The sequence below is a fragment of the Triturus cristatus genome, chromosome 1_1 (genome assembly GCF_964204655.1).
Source record: "Triturus cristatus chromosome 1_1, aTriCri1.1, whole genome shotgun sequence".
Lineage (NCBI taxonomy): Eukaryota > Metazoa > Chordata > Amphibia > Caudata > Salamandridae > Triturus > Triturus cristatus.
The window spans coordinates 8,150,151-8,169,737 of NC_140579.1; the positions used below are offsets into that span (position 1 = coordinate 8,150,151).

A 19,587-nucleotide genomic window follows, 5' to 3' on the forward strand; every position below is an offset into this window, starting at 1 on the left:
ATGGCTCGAGTGCATCATTTCATCAGTATGTTCCTGCAGTTTTCCTCATCTAAGGGACTTTATCCTATGAGTAATATTTTTTCTCTTCTAGTTTGATGACTGTGGGGTAGAAATGTATAAGCTGCTATTGTTGGAGTGTGATTATAACCGGTTTCTACAGCAGATAATCGTGCCAGTAAAGCGGCCAGGGGAAGCTCTCCTTGATGTCTGGAACAATCTAAGCGGTAGAAAGGCCATGAGGTTGTAATGAAGTGAGTTGCTAAGTAGGTCTCCGCATGCCTAGAGGAACTATGGTGGCCCTTGTAGTCCTCATTAAAACTGTTGCAAAGCCTAAGATGTTTGCAGAAACAATTGGAGGCCTCTGCTGCTAGGCTGGGCAGCAGCTAAAAAACGTATGGGCCCAGACCAGCACCAAAGGGAAAGCTGAAATGAATCCAGAGAATGGCCCTGACTCATGTTAGTAGGCACAGCACTCTGCAGCCATAAGGCAGTATCTCCATATGTTTGGTTGTCCACATCGCCTTCCAGTCGGAGGGTGCTCTTCTGAGGCAGTCAGACTGCTATGTGGCCAGCCCTCCATAGCTTCTTGCTGCCAGACTGCTATGTGGCCAGCCCTCCATAGCTTCTTGCTGCCAGACTGCTATGTGGCCAGCCCTCCATAGCTTCTTGCTGCCAGACTGCTATGTGGCCAGCCCTCCATAGCTTCTTGCTGCCAGACTGCTATGTGGCCAGCCCTCCATAGCTTCTTGCTGCCAGAAGTTGAGTGACAGTGACATGACCACAGTACCAGAGAGAATCGTCATCTAGCAATCTGACATCATGGAGGCCTATACGTGTGAGGTGGCTCATAGTCATAGGGTCACATGATATGAGAATGCCTTGGTGTTCATTACTATAGAGTCGCGAGAGGCCCTGTAAATCACATGGTTATGCATACGTGCAATCTAGTTGGGCCATTCGAAGAAATAATGGTGTTAAATGGCTCCAGATCACCCAAAGGCGCTAGGGTGTCAGCAGAGTATGTAACTAGGGTTATTTTCAACCCGCGATCTTGGCCAGAAGAATCTTCTCCTGCTCTTCTCGCGAATGAGCTTTATAATAGTGTCTTTCCAAGTAGCTTGAATGTTGCCAGACTCACAAAGAACATCAAAGCACAAAATGTGTGGATATTTTCTGTTTACAAATCAGAAGGGCACATACAGACAGCAATTCCTTCCAAGACTGGCTCTGTCAGTATTGCGTATGCAGCCACCCTTCTTCACAGTCGCGGTGCACCCAAGCACCGACAGATCATGTGTGGAGGCCATCCAGGCGTTGGGTCATGGATTTTCCTCTTGTTTGACTCTCTTTTATTTCTGCTAAGAGACTCCATAATGTCTGTGACCTCTATCATTACTGAGCCTAGAAGCTGTCGGAGAGCTTCCGATGCCGTTTGGCTCTTCTCTTTGGATGCCAGAGCGGTTTTCTACTCGCCACATTTTCTTAGTTTGCGGCACGTCTATCTGGTTGCATCTTTTCTGCCTTCCATGCCTGAAGTCAGGTCTTTGTGGCATTTTGCAAAGGGAAATCCCTGTCATTCGTGACTAGGGTCAAAGTCTCAAACTGGTAATATTTAGGCCTTGCTTCTTCAGCTAAACCGGGTCGGTTACCATGGTTTTTCTTCTTCCAATTCTTTACCTGTAGATTAAAGCCGCTCTTTAGGAGACTCTTCATTTTTTTTGCAGAGATTGGACATAAAAAGCTGTTGAGATAAATGATACCTTATGGTGTACCTTTTCTTTCCAACATAAGGTTAGTAGTGGTTGTTTTAGTTTCCAGCCTTATGAATCCTTTTCCATAAACTCAGACATGTATGTGACATACATCAGTAGCCCTGCAAAGTTTCTATTATGGTCGACTTAATTTTGGCCAGTACAGTTCCTAACATTTAAAGGGCATATTATCAAGACAGGCGATAATGGGCTTGATAATATGCTCTATGGAATTCCAATTGAAGCCCATGTTAGATGTCCTCCCCAAGTTCCTAAGTATTTCGAAACTTAGGGACATATTATCAAGCACAGCGTTAAGATTATCGCCGTTTTAGCGGCAGAAAACTGCCGCTAAAGCGGCGATAATGGGCTTGATAATATGCCGCAGAGAATTCCCATAGAAGCCCATGTTCTGGTGTGAACCTGGGCTTCTATTGGAATTCTCACAGGCTTATTGTCAAGCCCATTGTCGCCGCTTTAGCAGCAGTTTTCTGCCGCTAAAGCGGCGATAATCTTAACGCCGTTTCTTGATAATATGCCCCTAATTATCTCGTGTTACAGTTGGGACAGACTTTTGCCCACTGATGTTGTATTTCTAGTTATTTTCATATTTTAGTGAAGGGTCGACAGGCCTTGATTGCGCAATATTTGTATTTCTAAAGCACAGTAAGTTAAACTTTTGTTCCTTCAGCAGGTTTATAAAGGTATAAGTTGAGTAGAAACAGATAGGAGGATACGTTTGCATGTTAGCTGAATACCTATCTGTAGTACATTTCTTTAAAGTAGCTCGGCTCACGTGTTTCTGAAGTTCTCTCCGAGGTATGATTTCTCTTACTTCAATTCCGTATGACTCTTCCACCTCCTTAACCATGCATTGTTTACCATGCATATGCATTTACCACACATTTAAGGTAATTTGGGGTTCTGGGGGGGGTCTCCCCCAACAAATACGTTTTTGAATATATGTATACAGTGTGGTAAGGGCATGAATTGTAAAAGCAGATGCGTTTTAAAACCATGCATTTTAAAGGCATGCAGAGTATTTTCCTGCGTTGTTTCGTCAAACAACCAAGCCCAATGTTGAATACATTACCCTTGTGTTGGTTCTCTTCTGGAAGTGTTATACCCCGATGAATGATGGAGGTACCTAAACAAATGATATTGCTTGCAGTCTCTGCGTATGTTTTTGGGGTTTTCCCTGTGATGATGATCAAGGTATGCAAATGGGACGAGCCTCGAGGTTACCCCCCCCAACAAATGAGGGGGTGCTTAAGACTTTGTTGCTACTGAGGTCCTGGGATTCTTTCATGGTTCGCAGAGTAAGGACTTTTGCCAGATGGGCAGAGGCCATCACACATGATGACACTCTCCGGAAAATTCTATGAAATTTCACCGCATACATGTAATTGAATTCTGCATATTTAAGGGCTTGAAAATTAACCTAAAATTTTACTTAATATTTTCTGATAAAAAATATATCTGTGATTTAATCCGTTGAAAGATTATAAAAAACATCAGATCACATTCAAACTTTAAAAAACGTGTATGCCTTAAATGAATACACGTGATACCAAAGGGGATGATGGACGGAGCGTTTCAGCAAATCAAATGGCTGATAAAGGTTATGAACCTGAAACCGGTCCCAGGATGCTTGTTTCCGGTCCAGGGAAGACATTGTTTGGGTCGTTCGGGCTGGACTGTTCCCACGAGGCACAGGGTCAGACTGATTTGCATATGGCCATGTCTGAACTGGGGTGGTGGAGTGAGCTAAAGAATGATGATGGATTAAACCCAGATCAGTTGACTGGGGGAGAGTGCTTGATTTGCTCAAACGCCCCGTCCATCATCCCCTTTGGTATCGCTTAAATGAATACACAGCATTTACTTGGAACACTTTAAATTTTGAATTATGTTTGAACTATTTTTGGATGTGACATATTTGTCCTTACCAGTAAGTGCTGGGAAGTCCTGCTGGACCAAAGAGCCATTTCTCTCCATTGTAGCAGTGACACTTGGTAGCCAAGCGCGTGGCTGCTAGTAGCCGTAACAAGGATCCCATCAGCAGGTCACTTGCACATCTTTCCCCTGTTCTCAGATAACTTGTCCTGCTTGGATCCAATCATAAAGGCCCAGGAAGGGAGCGCCTCATCCCCCAAAGACGAGGGACCCCTGGAGTCCAAGCGCTCACTTGCATTGGAGACCTTGTTGTTGTATCTGATTGAATCTGACTAGCCCACCTCTTTCGTGGTCGCAGACCATCGTTACATTGTGTCTGCCTTCTCTTTCTACTGACCGATCGTAGGGGGTGACTGTGCTACTTCTCTGTGCCCCACATGCACATGCATGAGGGTATCCTGCCCTGGCACTTCTGGTTCATGTGGACTCTGCACTAGGAGACTCCAGTTAATTCAACACTGGCTCACATAGAGCGCCAATATCTCCGTCAGTCTCAGTAGATGATGAAATCCCTTTTCTGAGCCGCCGTCTCATACTCTGTAGTCAATAATAACGGAGCCGCCATGTCCCTAGTAGAGCCTGTTGGCTCCTCCTTTTAGAAGCCATGCAGTCTGCCCTTTGACTTGAAAGGGGCGTTTGCTGTTGGTGTTGTGGGGTGGCCATTGGAGCAATGAGAGAGAAGTATAGGTCAGGATATATGGAGATATATATCTACATTGCTAATGTGTTCAACTTGAAGGCAAACCGTTTCAGCAGACACCTGCGATTCCTTCTCAAGCTGGAAATCTTACAGAAATTCCCTTACCCCTTCTTTGAGACCTATAGTCACTTGGACAGATAGAAGCATGCAACACTCTTGAATTGAAAACTCATTGGTTTTCCCTTCTAAATGGGAAAGAGTCCCCGGTTATTGAGGGATTGTAATCTGATTGGTTGGTTGGAGAGCTTTCTATATTCCTACCGCCTCCAGCTCAACTTCTGTGGTCACAACAATCCTTTAAAAGATCAATACGCGCCCTAGATGTTTATTCATCCTGGTGGTTCTGTCGGTAGGCCTGGCCGGTCTGGTTTTCAGATACCTTGCACTTCCTTATAGAACAGCTGCCCATCGCCCTCTGTGGTACAATCTTAGCCCTTCCTGCTATCAGAAGTCAGCTCACCTAGCTGTTTAGTATGTGCAGGCCATTGCTACAATTGCATGGATGTTTTGTCCACGGCCAGGATCCAGGCCAAGAGCAAAGGACTGAGAGACTGTTGCTGCATGTGTGAGTTACACACCTCTGACTGAGTCAAGGTGGGAGTTTGAAGAGCGGCGGAGGTACGCTCTCCTGCGTGGAGCTTTCCCACCACTTAAATCCCTAAAGGCATCCATGGGGCCTGTCCACTGTGTCATCTGACTCTGGGCAGTATGGAGGATTGCAGTAGAAACCGTGGCAGCCTTATGCTCCACCTGGCACTAATACTGATGCCCACCATTCGGATGGCACCTGGCACTACGAATGTCAACCTGAAGCTAGGATCCCCCACAGGTCTCCCTCTGCACACTAGAGACAAAAGGATGCACTGGTTATGGGCGGTGTGATTCCTCTGACCCCCGCCCGCCCCAATAAGAATTCTGCATACCTGGCATCATGGGTATGTTCCAAGTGGGCCAGTGTAAGCTTTAGTGTGACAGACAGTTTAAGCGTAGTTTGGAGCAGAATACATTTCTGGACGCTCCAGCCCTCCCCTCACTTTTTAACTTCCCCCTCCAGCCTGCTCTGACCCCCCAGCGCATGCATGACTTTCTGCGAGACCGCACAGCCGTTTCGGATCCCTGATGAGTAAGGAATGATGTTGCGGAACGTAGTGAGGATTGCTGTCGGACACAGAACGCGCCATAGTACAAATGTAACTGTACTTTGTAACTTTAAACATACTGAAACTTAGATCTTTGATAACTTCATCACTTTGGTGTCTAGTTCGCCCTATATTTAATGACAAACCAATATAACAGCTTTCCCATGGCCCATAGCTGTTGTCAGAATTCCATATGTCCTAGGTGATATCACGCTTCGATGTCGCTGGCTGCTTCGTGCTATAAATACAGATAATGATGGTGGGCCGTTGTGGAGATTAAGCAAGCTGTTGCCCAGAGTTGCACAGTGGGACCCATGATTAGAATAGGCACCGAGGCGAGAATTAACAGGTCCGGGGAAATTGAATCCAAGAGCCGCCGAGGCGGGAATTGAACCCTGCTCCAGGGCCAGACCTCTGCATCAGGGTCTGCCGCTCTAACCATTGAGCCACACTTCTCCACCATCAGCGGTAGGCATGCTTTTTGTTCATGGTTTTTGAAATCCCCAGGTCACTACATTCATATGACCAATTTACTTCTCACGTGGAGGTGTTGACGCAACCACAGCTGCACCAAGAGACCATCTTTGGTCCCAAGCAGTGGATGGTTGATGGTTGTTTAAAGCGACAGACTTACAACTGACTGTGGTTGTCTTAAGATTGAAATGATTCAATTTGTGAGAACCTCCGGGCAAGAACTTGTCGGTGCAGAACACTCTAATCTTAGATTTCATACATGGGGCGCGCCAATACCTAGGATTGGGAGTGGTGGAGTCCCGACATGGACTTTGGTGCTCGCCGACTGGAGCGGTCACTGTGGTTAACTCAATTAAGTTGGTAGCAGGTGATAGTCATTCTTGTATGAATGAGAGACATGGGTTGTAGTGTCAAAGCTTTATAGAAAGAGTTATAGGCAGGTTACAGGATCTGTGCCGTTAAGTTAGCATATGCCCCGATCTGTGGTGCATTTAAGGTGAAAGGAGATTACCTTCTACAAACTTGGACGACCAATGATGTTCTTCCCCTCAAGCATTTGCGATCGAGTAGGCGCAATTGTAGAACAGATTCCCCAGACGATAAATGGTAAAACAGTGATAATCTCAAATAGCCTTTAGCGATGGAGTAGATTTGAAATTTATGCCGGAGAACTTTACATCTCTTCTGTGGTGATTTACCAAGCTCTACCACGCTGTTTCCCTTTGTGCGATTCATTGACGGAATAGAGTTTTGATCCATCTTGGTGATTCCGCAAAGTTTTTGGAGAAGTGTCGTACACAGCAGCACCCATTTGGCACTTGGTTCGTATTTCTTGCTACCAGTCTAAATGTTAAAGTTGCTCTTAATATATAGTTTAGCTACAAGTCATAATCTGATAGATTTATAGCAAATGCCATATTGGAATTGACAGCTGCACATCTGTAACAGTGGCTTTATATATGTGCATGCAGACTCACAGCATCTTTGAAGTGAAAGAGCCGTGCTTTGCTATTCTCCTCTTAAGGGAAGGGCGCTTAGGGTTTTCACGCTGCTCCTTTGATTGACCCATTGCTATCTGAAGTAACCAGTTCCCCATGTTGTTGAAAGGCTACAAATAATTTACTAACTTTGTGAATCTTTCTTGTTCCCCAGCAAACTTTAAATATTTAGTTGAAGTAAATATTGTGCCAGGTAAGTAGCTATAATTTTAGTCCTATTTCAAAAAGCAGACTTTCAAAAACTCAAAATAATGGTTATGGTGGCATGTTCTATTTTCAGAGCTAAAAACCAGGTCTAACCAGATCTAAGTAAATACTGATATAACATTGATTTTGGGCCTAATGCTTATGTAAATGTCATTTATTTTTGTGTGTTCCACAGGCTGTGAAGAAAGGATATGGAAAAGCCTTCACCTTAAGTATCTCGGCTCTCTTCGTCACACCAGAAGTGGCCGGGGCTCGCGTGGACCTCGACGACCAGCAGCTGCTGATGTGGCCAGCGGATGCTGAGAAAGAGGTCCTGCCGACAGAGAACCTACCCAAGGGGAGCCGGGCTCACATTACCCTGGGGTGTGCGAAGGACGTGAAAGATGTCCAGACCGGCATTGAGCTGCTGAAGATTGTCCAGTTGCAAGTTAAAGGAGAGAAAGGCGAAGAGATGGGGGAGCTTTGTGGGGGGGAGCTGCGATACTTCAACAATGACATGTGGCTGCTCTCCATGCCCAGGAAGGTTGAAGTGAAGGCCATATTTACTGGCTTTTATGGCAAGAGCAGGTCAAGTCAAGAAAGTGGCAAGAAAGATTCTGCCCTGCTCTCTTGCACCATCGTCTGAAGCTTTTCAAGAATGCAGACCTGCCCTGTGCTGCAACAACAGCTATAGGGTCACGTTTCCTACCAGCATTCAACGTCATTCAGCGATCGCATTATTCCCATCCAAGCAAGAATTCAATTTCCTGTCATTCAACTCCAGATCCTCCTCTTCCTTCAGAATAACATCCGTCACAGGGTATACCGCCATGTGCCCCTAGTAGGCTCATCCTATGTCAAGGATGCTACATTTGTAATAGTTACCAAGTTCCTGCAAGGTGTAGAGGGCTGCATATATAGTGTGGTTTGATATGCTGAAGATCTTGGCAACATTGTCACCTAGTCTGTTAGCCATTTATTTCCCTTTTCCTTAGTAGTGTGGATTGGAATTTCACACTGTTCAGAAGTCGGGGTCTCTTGTGCCTGTTGTATAACGTGATTGTGGCTTTTGAAGGAAAGCATTTGTTTTGTACTTTGCCATTATGGCCGTCCAGTGGCATTTCTGTGCTCCAAGAATTCTATTAAAATGCTTTAAAATAATTTCTTACATGGGAGGAAAAAGACCACAATGGTAGAGTGCTTCGATTTCGCCTTCCTCTTTCTATTCTGGCATAGTTTTAAGCAAAGCAACCCCAGAAAGAATTGCCGAAAGGTGGTATGCAAACATTAATTTAAAAGGTGTTATCGCCTTCTACCATTAAAGGGTTCTGGTGAAATTGTACCCCGAAATGACTAAAATACAACTGTTGACCGTTATTGCATGCACTGCACCCATCTAGCTTCACATTCTTTGAGATCTGAAATTGTCAGGAATCATGAAGTTCCCATAAGTTATAAACTGTATTTCACATTATTCCAATAAATTGCAAGTTTTAGAACCATTCCCTTTGCGCAGTAGCGTATCACAAGGCTTTGGATCAAACCATGGAGAATCCACCATGTACCTGTTCGGTGACAATACGTTGAAATACGTAAAAATGTTTAAGTACTGTGTGGGTCCGCCTTGATCTCACTGGACACCCAAAATCCATTTCAGAATCAGACTTCTGTATGCGTTCCGGAAGAACCAGTGGATCCAGAGAGTTCTCGTTTCATGGGCTCAGGAGCCGCTTCTCTACAACCGTCCTCTTCCAAAGTCATTGTTCAAAGTTGTTTCTTGCAGCTCACACGTCCAGTTCAACAGGGCTTTCTGCTGAGCCAAGATATTCCTACAGGTGTCTTCCCAGAAGGCTCAGGCCCTCATTACGAGTTTGTCAGAGTAGGGCGGGGGAGGGGGGGTATTTGCCACCTGTGGTAAATACCATTCGCCCAGGGTGCGGTATTTACCACTTTTGAGATATACCTCCTACTCCTAGTTTTTAAAATGGTGCATGTCGCGTGGAATCGGTTTTAACACACCAAAGTCCGGGTGTTTTGCCTTTTCCCCGATAAACGCTGGCGGGTTTGTTCTGCCTGGAGTTTATCAGAGAGAAGCTGCTGGTGTGTGATAATTATCCTACAACTTGTCTTTCAGATTCCTGCGACAATAGGAGTTTGTTCAGGGATCGGAGTTTAGCGCCGAACTTGTAATAAGGAATTTACAACTATGTAGAAGAAAGTGGGATTTACTTTTCTGTCCCGCTTGTCGTTACTAAAGAGAATGTGGGCTCATCCTTTCCGAGTCTGACGGAATTCTGACCCACATGTGTGAGGGCAGCTATCAGTGAGATATTATTGAGAGAGCGCCAAGAAGAAACTCTGTAATCTGAAGCGGAAAAGCAGTTTCAGGGATCCTGTCTTCGGACGTGTATCCGCTTGTTTCAAAAAGGGCCTCTGACTCCTTCTTGGCTGTGCCGGGGTCTGCTGCACACAGTGTCCCTTTTGTGGGAGGGATCATCTGGGGCAGGTGTTCACCCTTCAGTGCTGATGATTGCTTCAGTCATTATTCCAAAAGGGTGATGAGTTGATACATCCTTGACAATGAGCAATGCCGAGGTTCATTTCTGAGACCTCCATTTTGTGTCTCAATTCTGTGTTGTATGACTTTATATCAAGCACATAAACCATTGAACCTTTGGAATAAGACGCTTCTCACCGGGAACAGACATTTACCCGTATGGGTGTCTATTATCCAGTGACATGTGATCACCGAAACGAGTCCGCGTTTACGAAGTCATGGAGGAGGGTTTGATTTGGAATCACTCCTATATATCGTGGGACACAGAGATCCTTGCGGATGTCTACACGATGGAGAGCTGATGTTAAAGATCTGTAGCATTTTCCAGCCATCTCTTAGATAGACAAAGACCTCGTAACCTCAACGCTTCCACAAGCTAAGCCTGATGTTGACGTCTTAGCTTCCACAAGCTAAGCCTGATGTTGACTTCTTGGCTTCCACAAGCTAAGCCTGATGTTGACGTCTTGGCTTCCACAAGCTAAGCCTGATGTGGACTTCTTGGCTTCCACAAGCTAAGCCTGATGTGGACTTCTTGGCTTCCACAAGCTAAGCCTGATGTTGACTTCTTGGCTTCCACAAGCTAAGCCTGATGTGGACTTCTTGGCTTCCACAAGCTAAGCCTGATGTGGACTTCTTGGCTTCCACAAGCTAAGCCTGATGTTGACGTCTTAGCTTCCACAAGCTAAGCCTGATGTTGACTTCTTGGCTTCCACAAGCTAAGCCTGATGTTGACTTCTTGGCTTCCGCAAGCTAAGCCTGATGTTGACTTCTTGGCTTCCACAAGTTAAGCCTGATGTTGACTTCTTGGCTTCCACAAGCTAAGCCTGATGTTGACTTCTTGGCTTCCACAAGCTAAGCCTGATGTTGACTTCTTGGCTTCCTAAAAGTGTGAACGCCTTTACTTCGTTTTATGGTCCTGTATAATTAAGTATGTTAGAAATTGGACTCTGGTGACTTAAGGAACCTTCTGTTAACTAGCGTTTGCTGGTTGCCGCGTATTAAAATGACTGACAAGTATTATATGATATATTCAACACTTGCATCCCCTATGAAAGCTTTCCTGGTTAGCCCACTACAAGTGTTGTTCCTGCCTGCAAAATTGTCTCATTTTTGCTTCTTGTCTTTTGATGGAATTAGTTTTTCTATTCCTCCCTGACTAGTGTAACTATGCCTCTTTCATGAAAAATTCAATATCCATAACGGCTACTTTAAATAAAATGATTTATTTTCTAAAAAGTCAACAAGATCTCTCTACGCGCTTGCCCATGACAAATGGTTGCTTCTAATATGTATAATTTTCACTGTTTATACTATAGCAGGTTTCATATTTACTTTTATCCTTATGTAACCTAAGTTGGCCCCCCATTTTCACAATTACGAATTGATTTAAGGCTAAAACCTATTTAAACGTGTCCGCGAGGCGACCTCATCAAAGCCCTTTGACGAACCCACGGGGTCAAAAACCAACCGGTCGGATTGGCTGCCTTCGTTTTAAGTTATGAGCCTATTTTCCAGTTTTTAGCACAGAAGTGAACAGAAAGGTTGCTGGGTCTGACGTCGAAGGTTCCTCATTGGCTGCCTGTAACAGCATTGACGTTCGGGTAGTTCCAGGTTAGGGGTATGTTCTCTTTAAACGTTGTGGATGTAAATCCAAGAAAAAATCCGGAACGTGACGCATGTCTTCGTCTCAACAAGGTAAGTTAGTGTCGACACGGCCAACAATGGTGATCAAATAACTTTACCCAGCTGTGCGTTATGGTAAGTGTTAAATGCTGCCGGGGGTAAAAAAAAAAAAAGGGGTTGAAGCCCTGTACCTCATGGGTCATGATGTGAAATTAGTTTGTTGCCGGAAAGTGAATTTGTGAAAAAACTGGACTGTTCAGGTAAAAGCGATAGATTTTGTTTACTGCGTGAATTCTCGTGTTGTTAATGGTGCTTTGATAGTTTTCACTGAGTTAAGACAGAGAACGTAACGACTCGGGCATTGGTAATCGTGGTGTTAATAAAGCTACAACGTCAAAATGAAAATTAATTAGGTGAGATTGATCAAATTTTAACTTGACGGCGACAATCATTCGGCGCGAACCACGACGTTTCTGTAACCCATGTAAAACAATCGAAGTACCAAGTCTTAACAGAAACTAAAGCCATCACGGACTTTGTAACGCAGACACTGAAATGATTGTCGCCGTCAAGTTAAAATTTGATCAATCTCACCAAATGAATTTTCATTTTGACGTTGTAGCTTTATTAAACCACGATTACCAATGCCCGAGTCGCTACCTTCTCTGTCTTAACTCAGTGAAAATTATCAAAGCACCATTAACAGCACGAGAATTCACGCAGTAAACACGATCTATTACTAAGTCCAGTTTTTTCACAAATTCACTTTCCGGCAACAAACTATTTTCACATCATGCCACATGAGGTACAGGGCTTCAACCCCTTTTTTAACCCCCGGCAGCATTTAACACTTACCATAAGGCACAGCTGGGTAAAGTTATCTGATCACCATTGTTGGCCGTGTAGACACTAACTTACCTTGTTGAGACGAAGACATGCGTCGCATTCCGGATTTTTTCTTGGATTTACATGCACAACGTTTATTTTAGTTTTAGGGAATCCCCCCTCCCTCCCCCCCCCCCCCCCCCCCCCAAGAATGTGAATGAATTATTGGCACAAAAGCGACATTTTCGCTTTGAGAGTCTACAGGTTGGACCCTTCCCGGAGAAAAGGGCAACTTTATATTTGTGTAACAATATTTTCGCCTAAAGGACAGGAGGCGTCATCCTGCAGACCCCACGCACTGCAATTTACACTATTGAACCTGGAGAATACCTGTAAACCAAGAAGGAAAGGGGTGCGACGGATTTCTCATCCCCTGTCTCTTTCGATGCTGCCGCCTCCATTTTAGTTGTAGATGGAACCCTCTGAGGAGGTCTTACTCAGTTTACTGTCATTATGATCGTATTTATCATAGAATCACTATTGGAGACCTATGAGATTACGTAAACAGAGCAAGAATACTGTATATCAGTTAGGGGGGGTTGCCTTTATATGGGAGCCCTATGAGCGGTGCCATGCAGCACTATAGTAGAGGTGGGCTTCGCGTATTGTTAATTCCAGCCTCGTTTCCGCCTCCTGCTACGGAAATGCTGGCACCCATGCATGATGTGTGTCGGTGCTCCGGAAGAAGGTCCACATCTGGAACTAAACATGGGAGATCGCGTCTCTGGCGCAGTGAGCAGCATTTTCACATCAGAGGTGAAAGCAATCGGTGTTGCCAAAGTGCAAATGGTTTTAGTCTCAACACCATAAATCTGTATTTGTTGGGCCGTTGGTGGAAAAGAGAATATAGGAAAAATGTAAATATTTGAATTAAAGAGCCGATGATCTTGGTTATGTCAAAGAATGTGTAAGTGGGGAGAGAGTTATTGAGGGGTGGGGCGAACAAGTAATGAATGTATACAGCGATATCTTGAATACGCACCTTTTAAAAAGTGTATGGTTAGGAAACTAGAAACAATGAAAAGATTTAATTAAGTCTCCATAGCTATTTTCTTTTCAAGCCTACCCAGAGAAGGTGACCCCAGCGCTGCATTTTATTAAAGCAGCAACTCTGTGTATATAGGAACGGAATCTATCTGGTTTTGTGTTTTTAAAATACCATTTAGTTTAATTAATTTAATTTTAACTTTACAATGATCAGGTGTGAACTTTGCTTCAGAAAGACTGCTAGGTGTGAAGGGAGACCGCTGAGAGAAGTGGGTCATCACCAGGCGGGGGCAGGGAGACGACTGTTCGAAAGAGGCCGTGTGGTTAGGAGGTAGGAAGTGAGGGATGGTGGCAGAGAGCGTTTCCTAGCAGTCGGGGGATGGGGAGTGAATTTATTAACCGTATTAGAGGTGCCTTCTGAAGCTGCGGGCTTCCAAGAAAGCAGGGACGTCCTGGTGATGAAGTGGGGTGCAGTCCCATAGTTTGGGGACCAGAGAAGGATGCTTAAGTTCTGCCCGTCCTCCGGGCCTCTCTCGCTTGCTTTTCTGGTGGCTGTGCCTGCCACGGTAATGACTCCTGGGGCTGCTGGCTCCAACAGGGACTCTCGGCTAGGGAGTTTGAGTATTGCAGCATCCTTGTCTATTAGGATGTGGAAAAGCACCCGATGAAGATCCGTTAGGGCGGGATATTGGGGTCACAGTTGTGCAGACCTATGGTTATATAGGCAACATCATTGAACAAGCTCCATCCAGTAGGTGCTAAGATGTGTTACCTGAAGCAGGTAGATGACTCCAAGCAAGTGCAAAAAAGTAAAAAAAAAAGCAGGACCCGAAGGGGAAGGGTTTGATGTTGTGAAGGCAGAGTTGTTTGAGCCGTTCTCCTTTGATTTGTGCACAGAGTTGGCATTACCATTCAAAGGAGACATGCAGCCCTCCCTTCAGCGCCTTGAGACCTTTACGGGAGAGTAGTCACGCTTTACAAGAAACCTGATTGATGGAGCTTAAAATGTCATTAAACAGTCAAAACTATATTTCCATTCATTTAATTGTTAGCCCCTTTGGTGGGATGGCTAGTACTGAGGCTACCAACCACTCTGGTAGCCGCTCACAAGATGGAGGACAGTGTTCGTAAGAATGCTTTTACTACGAAGTTAAAACTGAGAACGTGTTGGCAAATCCAGAATGTGCTAAACATGACTATCCTGGAACAAATGAGGTAGTATTTTTGTTGTGAACGGGTCCGCCGCTCTTTTGAACTGTCTCTGGCGCGCCACGCTAGACGAGGAATCTCAGAACTGGAGTTCACCTGTTCATAGAGAGGGCTGCTTCCAGCATTTCCAAACCAAGCTGACCTCTGCTTGACACCCTGGGTCTTGGGGGGAGGGGGGGGGTCTCGACTGATGGACCCCTCTGACCACAGTGCATCACACAAGGGTAACAGGAGAGCTGAGAACAGGTAGAAAGTGAAAGCCTGGGTCCTTTGAATAACGCAGCGTCACAGAGTCATCACGGTGTGTGCTCATGACATGTATGTCCCCAACTCTACATCGGATTGACCTATTGTATTTATTCAGGCGCTCGCTAAACACAGAGCAGCGCGTTGTTTGCAGATACAATGCACCAGATGTATAGGGTGAAACGGGAAGTTCTAGGCAGGGTCAGTGTGTATCAGGTGGGAAAAGCCAATGAGGGCAGGTTGTAGCCTCCACCTGCCTTTGAAGGTGTAAAGGACGGACTCAGCTGAAGCTGAAAGAATTACTGACTATAAACTGGAGTTTGGTTACCTCGTATAAGATCGCGTGAAGTGGAACGATTCAAGCTGAAATAGTTATAAAGTATACTTCCTTCGAGCGGAAATCCTGCTCATGACAAAAAAAAGAGTGCAAACAGTAAACCGCAAGAGACCGCATCTTGAGACCGCATCTAGAGACTGTTTCCATAATTGTTTCTTTAATGTGTTTTTAAAACACTTCAGGCAATTTTACAATTTGCATGAAACGCGTTGTCAGAGGGCGTTGCCCCAGTAAAGTCAGGCTAGTTTTGGAAATAGTTATTCAGTGTGCATATAAAATACACCCACGTTCACAGCTTCCTGTGTCATTTATTTTCACCATCGATAATGGGAGCAGTGATCCTGTCTCCACACTGAACTCTGCTGTGTCATCTTTTATGTACCCTAAGATTCTCTGTTCCAATGGATGTAAATCGGCACCAGGATCATTTTTCTACAATTAAAATGTGTTTCTTAAACAGTAAAGAAAATATGTAAGAGTTTGCTTTGTGAGATAAAACTCCCAGCACATGGAGCCCAGGCAAGTTGTTGAGGCCACAACCTCAGCGCCACGTCACGAGACCTGGCTTCCTGTAATCGACATTTCCACCTGAATGGAGACCTCTCAATGAACTTTGACCTTTAAAGCGACCAACCATGAAGACGTTGACACCTCCTGAACTGACAGCACCAGTTTTACTTTGAAAACGTGACTACATTATATTTTACTAGTCATAGATGTACATAACCTGATTCTTGGACATGCTCATTTTTATGCAAGATTCCACCGCGAAATATAGGAATAATGTTACAATGGATATCATAGCAGCATAAATAAATGCCCAAATGTTTGAATATATTATGGAAGAGCTGTATTTGCCAGAGGCTCGCGGTGGCAGAAAGAAGTGGGGGCTATTTTATTCTAGAATACCAGCTCGTTTGTAATTAATGTAGCCTGCTTGCCTAAACCACTGTGCATTTATTATTGTATGTATTGACACTGACATAGCGCTTACTAACCATGCCGAGGTGGCGAAGCGCTGTTACTTCTATCTGACTGACTGTGCAGATTCAACATTAATTGCTATCAAAACAGAAAGGCCCCAAGTGAATTTCTGTTCTTGTATCTGGGACGAGGTACGTTTTTACCCGCTAAGTTACTTGCATTGTATTAACAAGCAGCTAAACGCTTAGTGAGTTGTATCTGGTTACTGGCATTCCATGAACTGTAAGTCTTCTGTCAATAAACTCTAAAAATCACTAAGAAGATATGATTGTTTCTTGTCCTCCATTACTGTGAAGTGCATGTGTTCCGGAGAAAGGGCGGGAGGTGTTCTGAGGAGTGACAGCTTGCGCTTAATAAATGCCAACTTACATTACATGACATTTTTATTTTAGCAGAGTTTTATATAGCGCGAACTTGACCCAAATCCAATTAGGTATCAGAGCACTTTACATAGCACCAGTTCCGTTACATGAGGACACACATTCATTTTTTGTTAGGCACGGGGAGATTAAGTGATTTGCCCAGAATCACAGGATGTTCAGCGTCATTGCCGAGATTCGAACCCGGTTCCCCAGGTCCGAGGTCGAACGCCCTAGCCGTTAGGCCAACTCCTCTCCCCTACATGCAGACTCTTCACCGGTTTGTTCCTGTAAAGCATGGGTACCCACAAACCTTTTCCCGGCTGCCTATGGTGTGACCGAGGGCCGCACCGATGCCAGCGGGGGTGTGAAGTGGGTGTAGGGAAGCAACGCATGCATATCTAGTGGTTCTCTTTACAAATGGAGGTGTTCCTAAAGTTAAGGGCCTAGTTACTTCCTTTACCGAACTGCAATTAGCTTTTAAATAAGTGTTGGTTGTATATTTAACTTTTTATTCATGTTAGTGCTGAGTCGAGTTAACGGCAGCCCGGATCTGCTGCTGCCCCGGGCCGCATGAAAAGGGCAGGAGGGCCGTACTTTGAGTATCGCTGCTTTAAAGGAACAGTACAGAGCCGCATAAAAGGTCAGGAGGGCCGTACTTTTGAGTATCGCTGCTTTAAAGGAACAGTACAGAGCCGCATGAAAAGGGCAGGAGGGCGGTACTTTGGGTATCGCTGCTTTAAAGGAACAGTGCAGAGCCGCATGAAAAGGGCAGGAGGGCCGTGCTTTGAGTATCGCTGCTTTAAAGGAACAGTACAGAGCCGCATGAAAAGGGCAGGAGGCCGTACTTTGAGTATCACTGCTTTAAAGGAACAGTACAGAGCCGCATAAAAGGTCAGGAGGGCCGTACCTTGAGTATCACTGCTTTAAAGGAACAGTACAGAGCCGCATGAAAAGGGCAGGAGGGCTGTGCTTTGAGTATCGCTGCTTTCAAGGAACAGTACAGAGCCGCATAAAAGGGCAGGAGGGCCGTACTTTGGGTATCACTGCTTTAAAAGAACAGTACAGAGCCGCATGAAAAGGGCAGGAGGGCGGTACTTTGGGTATCGCTGCTTTAAAGGAACAGTACAGAGCCGCATGAAAAGGGCAGAGGGCCGTACTTTGAGTATCACTGCTTTAAAGGAACCGTACAGAGCCGCATGAAAAGAGCAGGAGGGCCGTACTTTGGGTATCACTGCTTTAAAGGAACAGTACAGAGCCGCATAAAAGGGCAGGAGGGCCGTACTTTGAGTATCACTGCTTTAACGGAACAGTACAGAGCCGCATGAAAAGGTCAGGAGGGCCGTACTTTGAGTATCGCTGCTTTAAAGGAACAGTACAGAGCCGCATGAAAAGGGCAGAAGGGCCGTACTTTGGGTATCACTGCTTTAAAGGAACAGTACAGAGTCGCATGAAAAGGTCAGGAGGGCCATACTTTGAGTATCGCTGCTTAAAAGGAACCGTACAGAGCCGCATGAAAAGGTCAGGAGGGCCGTACTTTGGGTATCGCTGCTTTAAAGGAACAGTACAGAGCCGCATAAAAGGGCAGGAGGCCGTACTTTGAGTATCACTGCTTTAAAGGAACAGTACAGAGCCGCATAAAAGGGCAGGAGGGCCGTACTTTGAGTATCACTGCTTTAAAGGAACAGTACAGAGCCGCATGAAAAGGGCAGGAGGGCCGTACTTTGAGTATCGCTGCTTTAAAGGAACAGTACAGAGCCGCATGAACAGGGCAGGAGGGCCGTACTCTGAGTATCACTGCTTTATAGGAACAGTACAGAGCCGCATGAAAAGGGCAGGAGGGCCGTACTCTGAGTATCACTGCTTTATAGGAACAGTACAGAGCCGAATGGAAAGGGCAGGAGGGCGGTACTTTGAGTATCACTGCTTAAAAGGAACAGTACAGAGCCGCATGAAAAGGGCAGAAGGGCTGTACCTTGAGTATCACTGCTTAAAAGGAACAGTACAGAGCCGCATGAAAAGGGCAGGAGGGCCGTACTTTGGGTATCGCTGCTTTAAAGGAACAGTACAGAGCCGCATAAAAGGGCAGGAGGCCGTACTTTGAGTATCACTGCTTTAAAGGAACAGTACAGAGCCGCATAAAAGGGCAGGAGGGCCGTACTTTGAGTATCGCTGCTTTAAAGGAACAGTACAGAGCCGCATGAACAGGGCAGGAGGGCCGTACTCTGAGTATCACTGCTTTATAGGAACAGTACAGAGCCGCATGAAAAGGGCAGGAGGGCCGTACTCTGAGTATCACTGCTTTATAGGAACAGTACAGAGCCGCATGGAAAGGGCAGGAGGGCGGTACTTTGAGTATCGCTGCTTTAAAGGAACAGTACAGAGCCGCATGAAAAGGTCAGGAGGGCCGTACTTATCGCTGCTTTAAAGGAACAGTACAGAGCCGCATGAAAAGGGCAGGAGGGCGGTACTTTGGGTATCGCTGCTTTAAAGGAACAGTACAGAGCCGCGTGAAAAGGGCAGGAGGGCGGTACTTTGGGTATCGCTGCTTTAAAGGAACAGTACAGAGCCGCATGAAAAGGGCAGGAGGGCGGTACTTTGAGTATCACTGCTTTAAAGGAACAGTACAGAGCCGCGTGAAAAGCTCAGGAGGGCCGTACTTTTGAGTATCACTGCTTTAAAGGAACAGTGCAGAGCCGCGTGAAAAGGGCAGGAGGGCCGTACTGTGAGTATCCCTGCTTTAAAGGAACAGTACAGAGCCGCATGAAAAGGGCAGGAGGGCCGTACTGTGAGTATCCCTGCTTTAAAGGAACAGTACTGAGCCGCATGAAAAGGGCAGGAGGGCCGTACTTTGAGTATCACTGCTTTGAAGGAACAGTACAGAGCCGCATGAAAAGGGCAGCAGGGCGGTACTTTGGGTATCACTGCTTTAAAGGAACAATACAGAGCCGCATGAAAAGGGCAGGAGGGCGGTACTTTGGGTATCACTGCTTTAAAGGAACAATACAGAGCCACATGAAAAGGTCAGGAGGGCCGTACTTTGAGAATCGCTGCTTTAAAGGAACAGTACAGAGCCGCGTGAAAAGGGCAGGAGGGCCGTACTTTGAGTATCGCTGTTTTAAAGGAACAGTACAGAGCCTCGTGAAAAGGGCAGGAGGGCCGTGCTTTGAGTATTACTGCTTTAAAGGAACAGTAC

General features: G+C 45.5%; 1 protein-coding gene and 1 long non-coding RNA gene across 4 annotated transcripts in view; both read left to right on the forward strand.

Annotated features, from left to right (window-relative positions):
* Window positions 1-8,706, forward strand: part of LOC146869096 (2',3'-cyclic-nucleotide 3'-phosphodiesterase-like) — a 192,758-nt gene extending 184,052 nt beyond the window's left edge. For all 3 annotated transcript variants that reach the window (XM_085602987.1, XM_085603413.1, XM_085603311.1), the window contains one exon: window positions 7,401-8,706. In XM_085602987.1, the coding sequence (XP_085459113.1) occupies window positions 7,401-7,850 (450 nt within the window). In that variant the 3' untranslated portion in view covers window positions 7,851-8,706. The remainder of the gene's footprint in view (window positions 1-7,400) is intronic.
* On the forward strand, window positions 8,703-16,297 carry LOC146869097 (uncharacterized). Its single transcript, XR_014961072.1, has 2 exons — window positions 8,703-11,509; window positions 12,226-16,297. It is a non-coding gene; the product is annotated as an uncharacterized LOC146869097 (long non-coding RNA).
* Window positions 16,298-19,587: the final 3,290 nt, after the last annotated feature.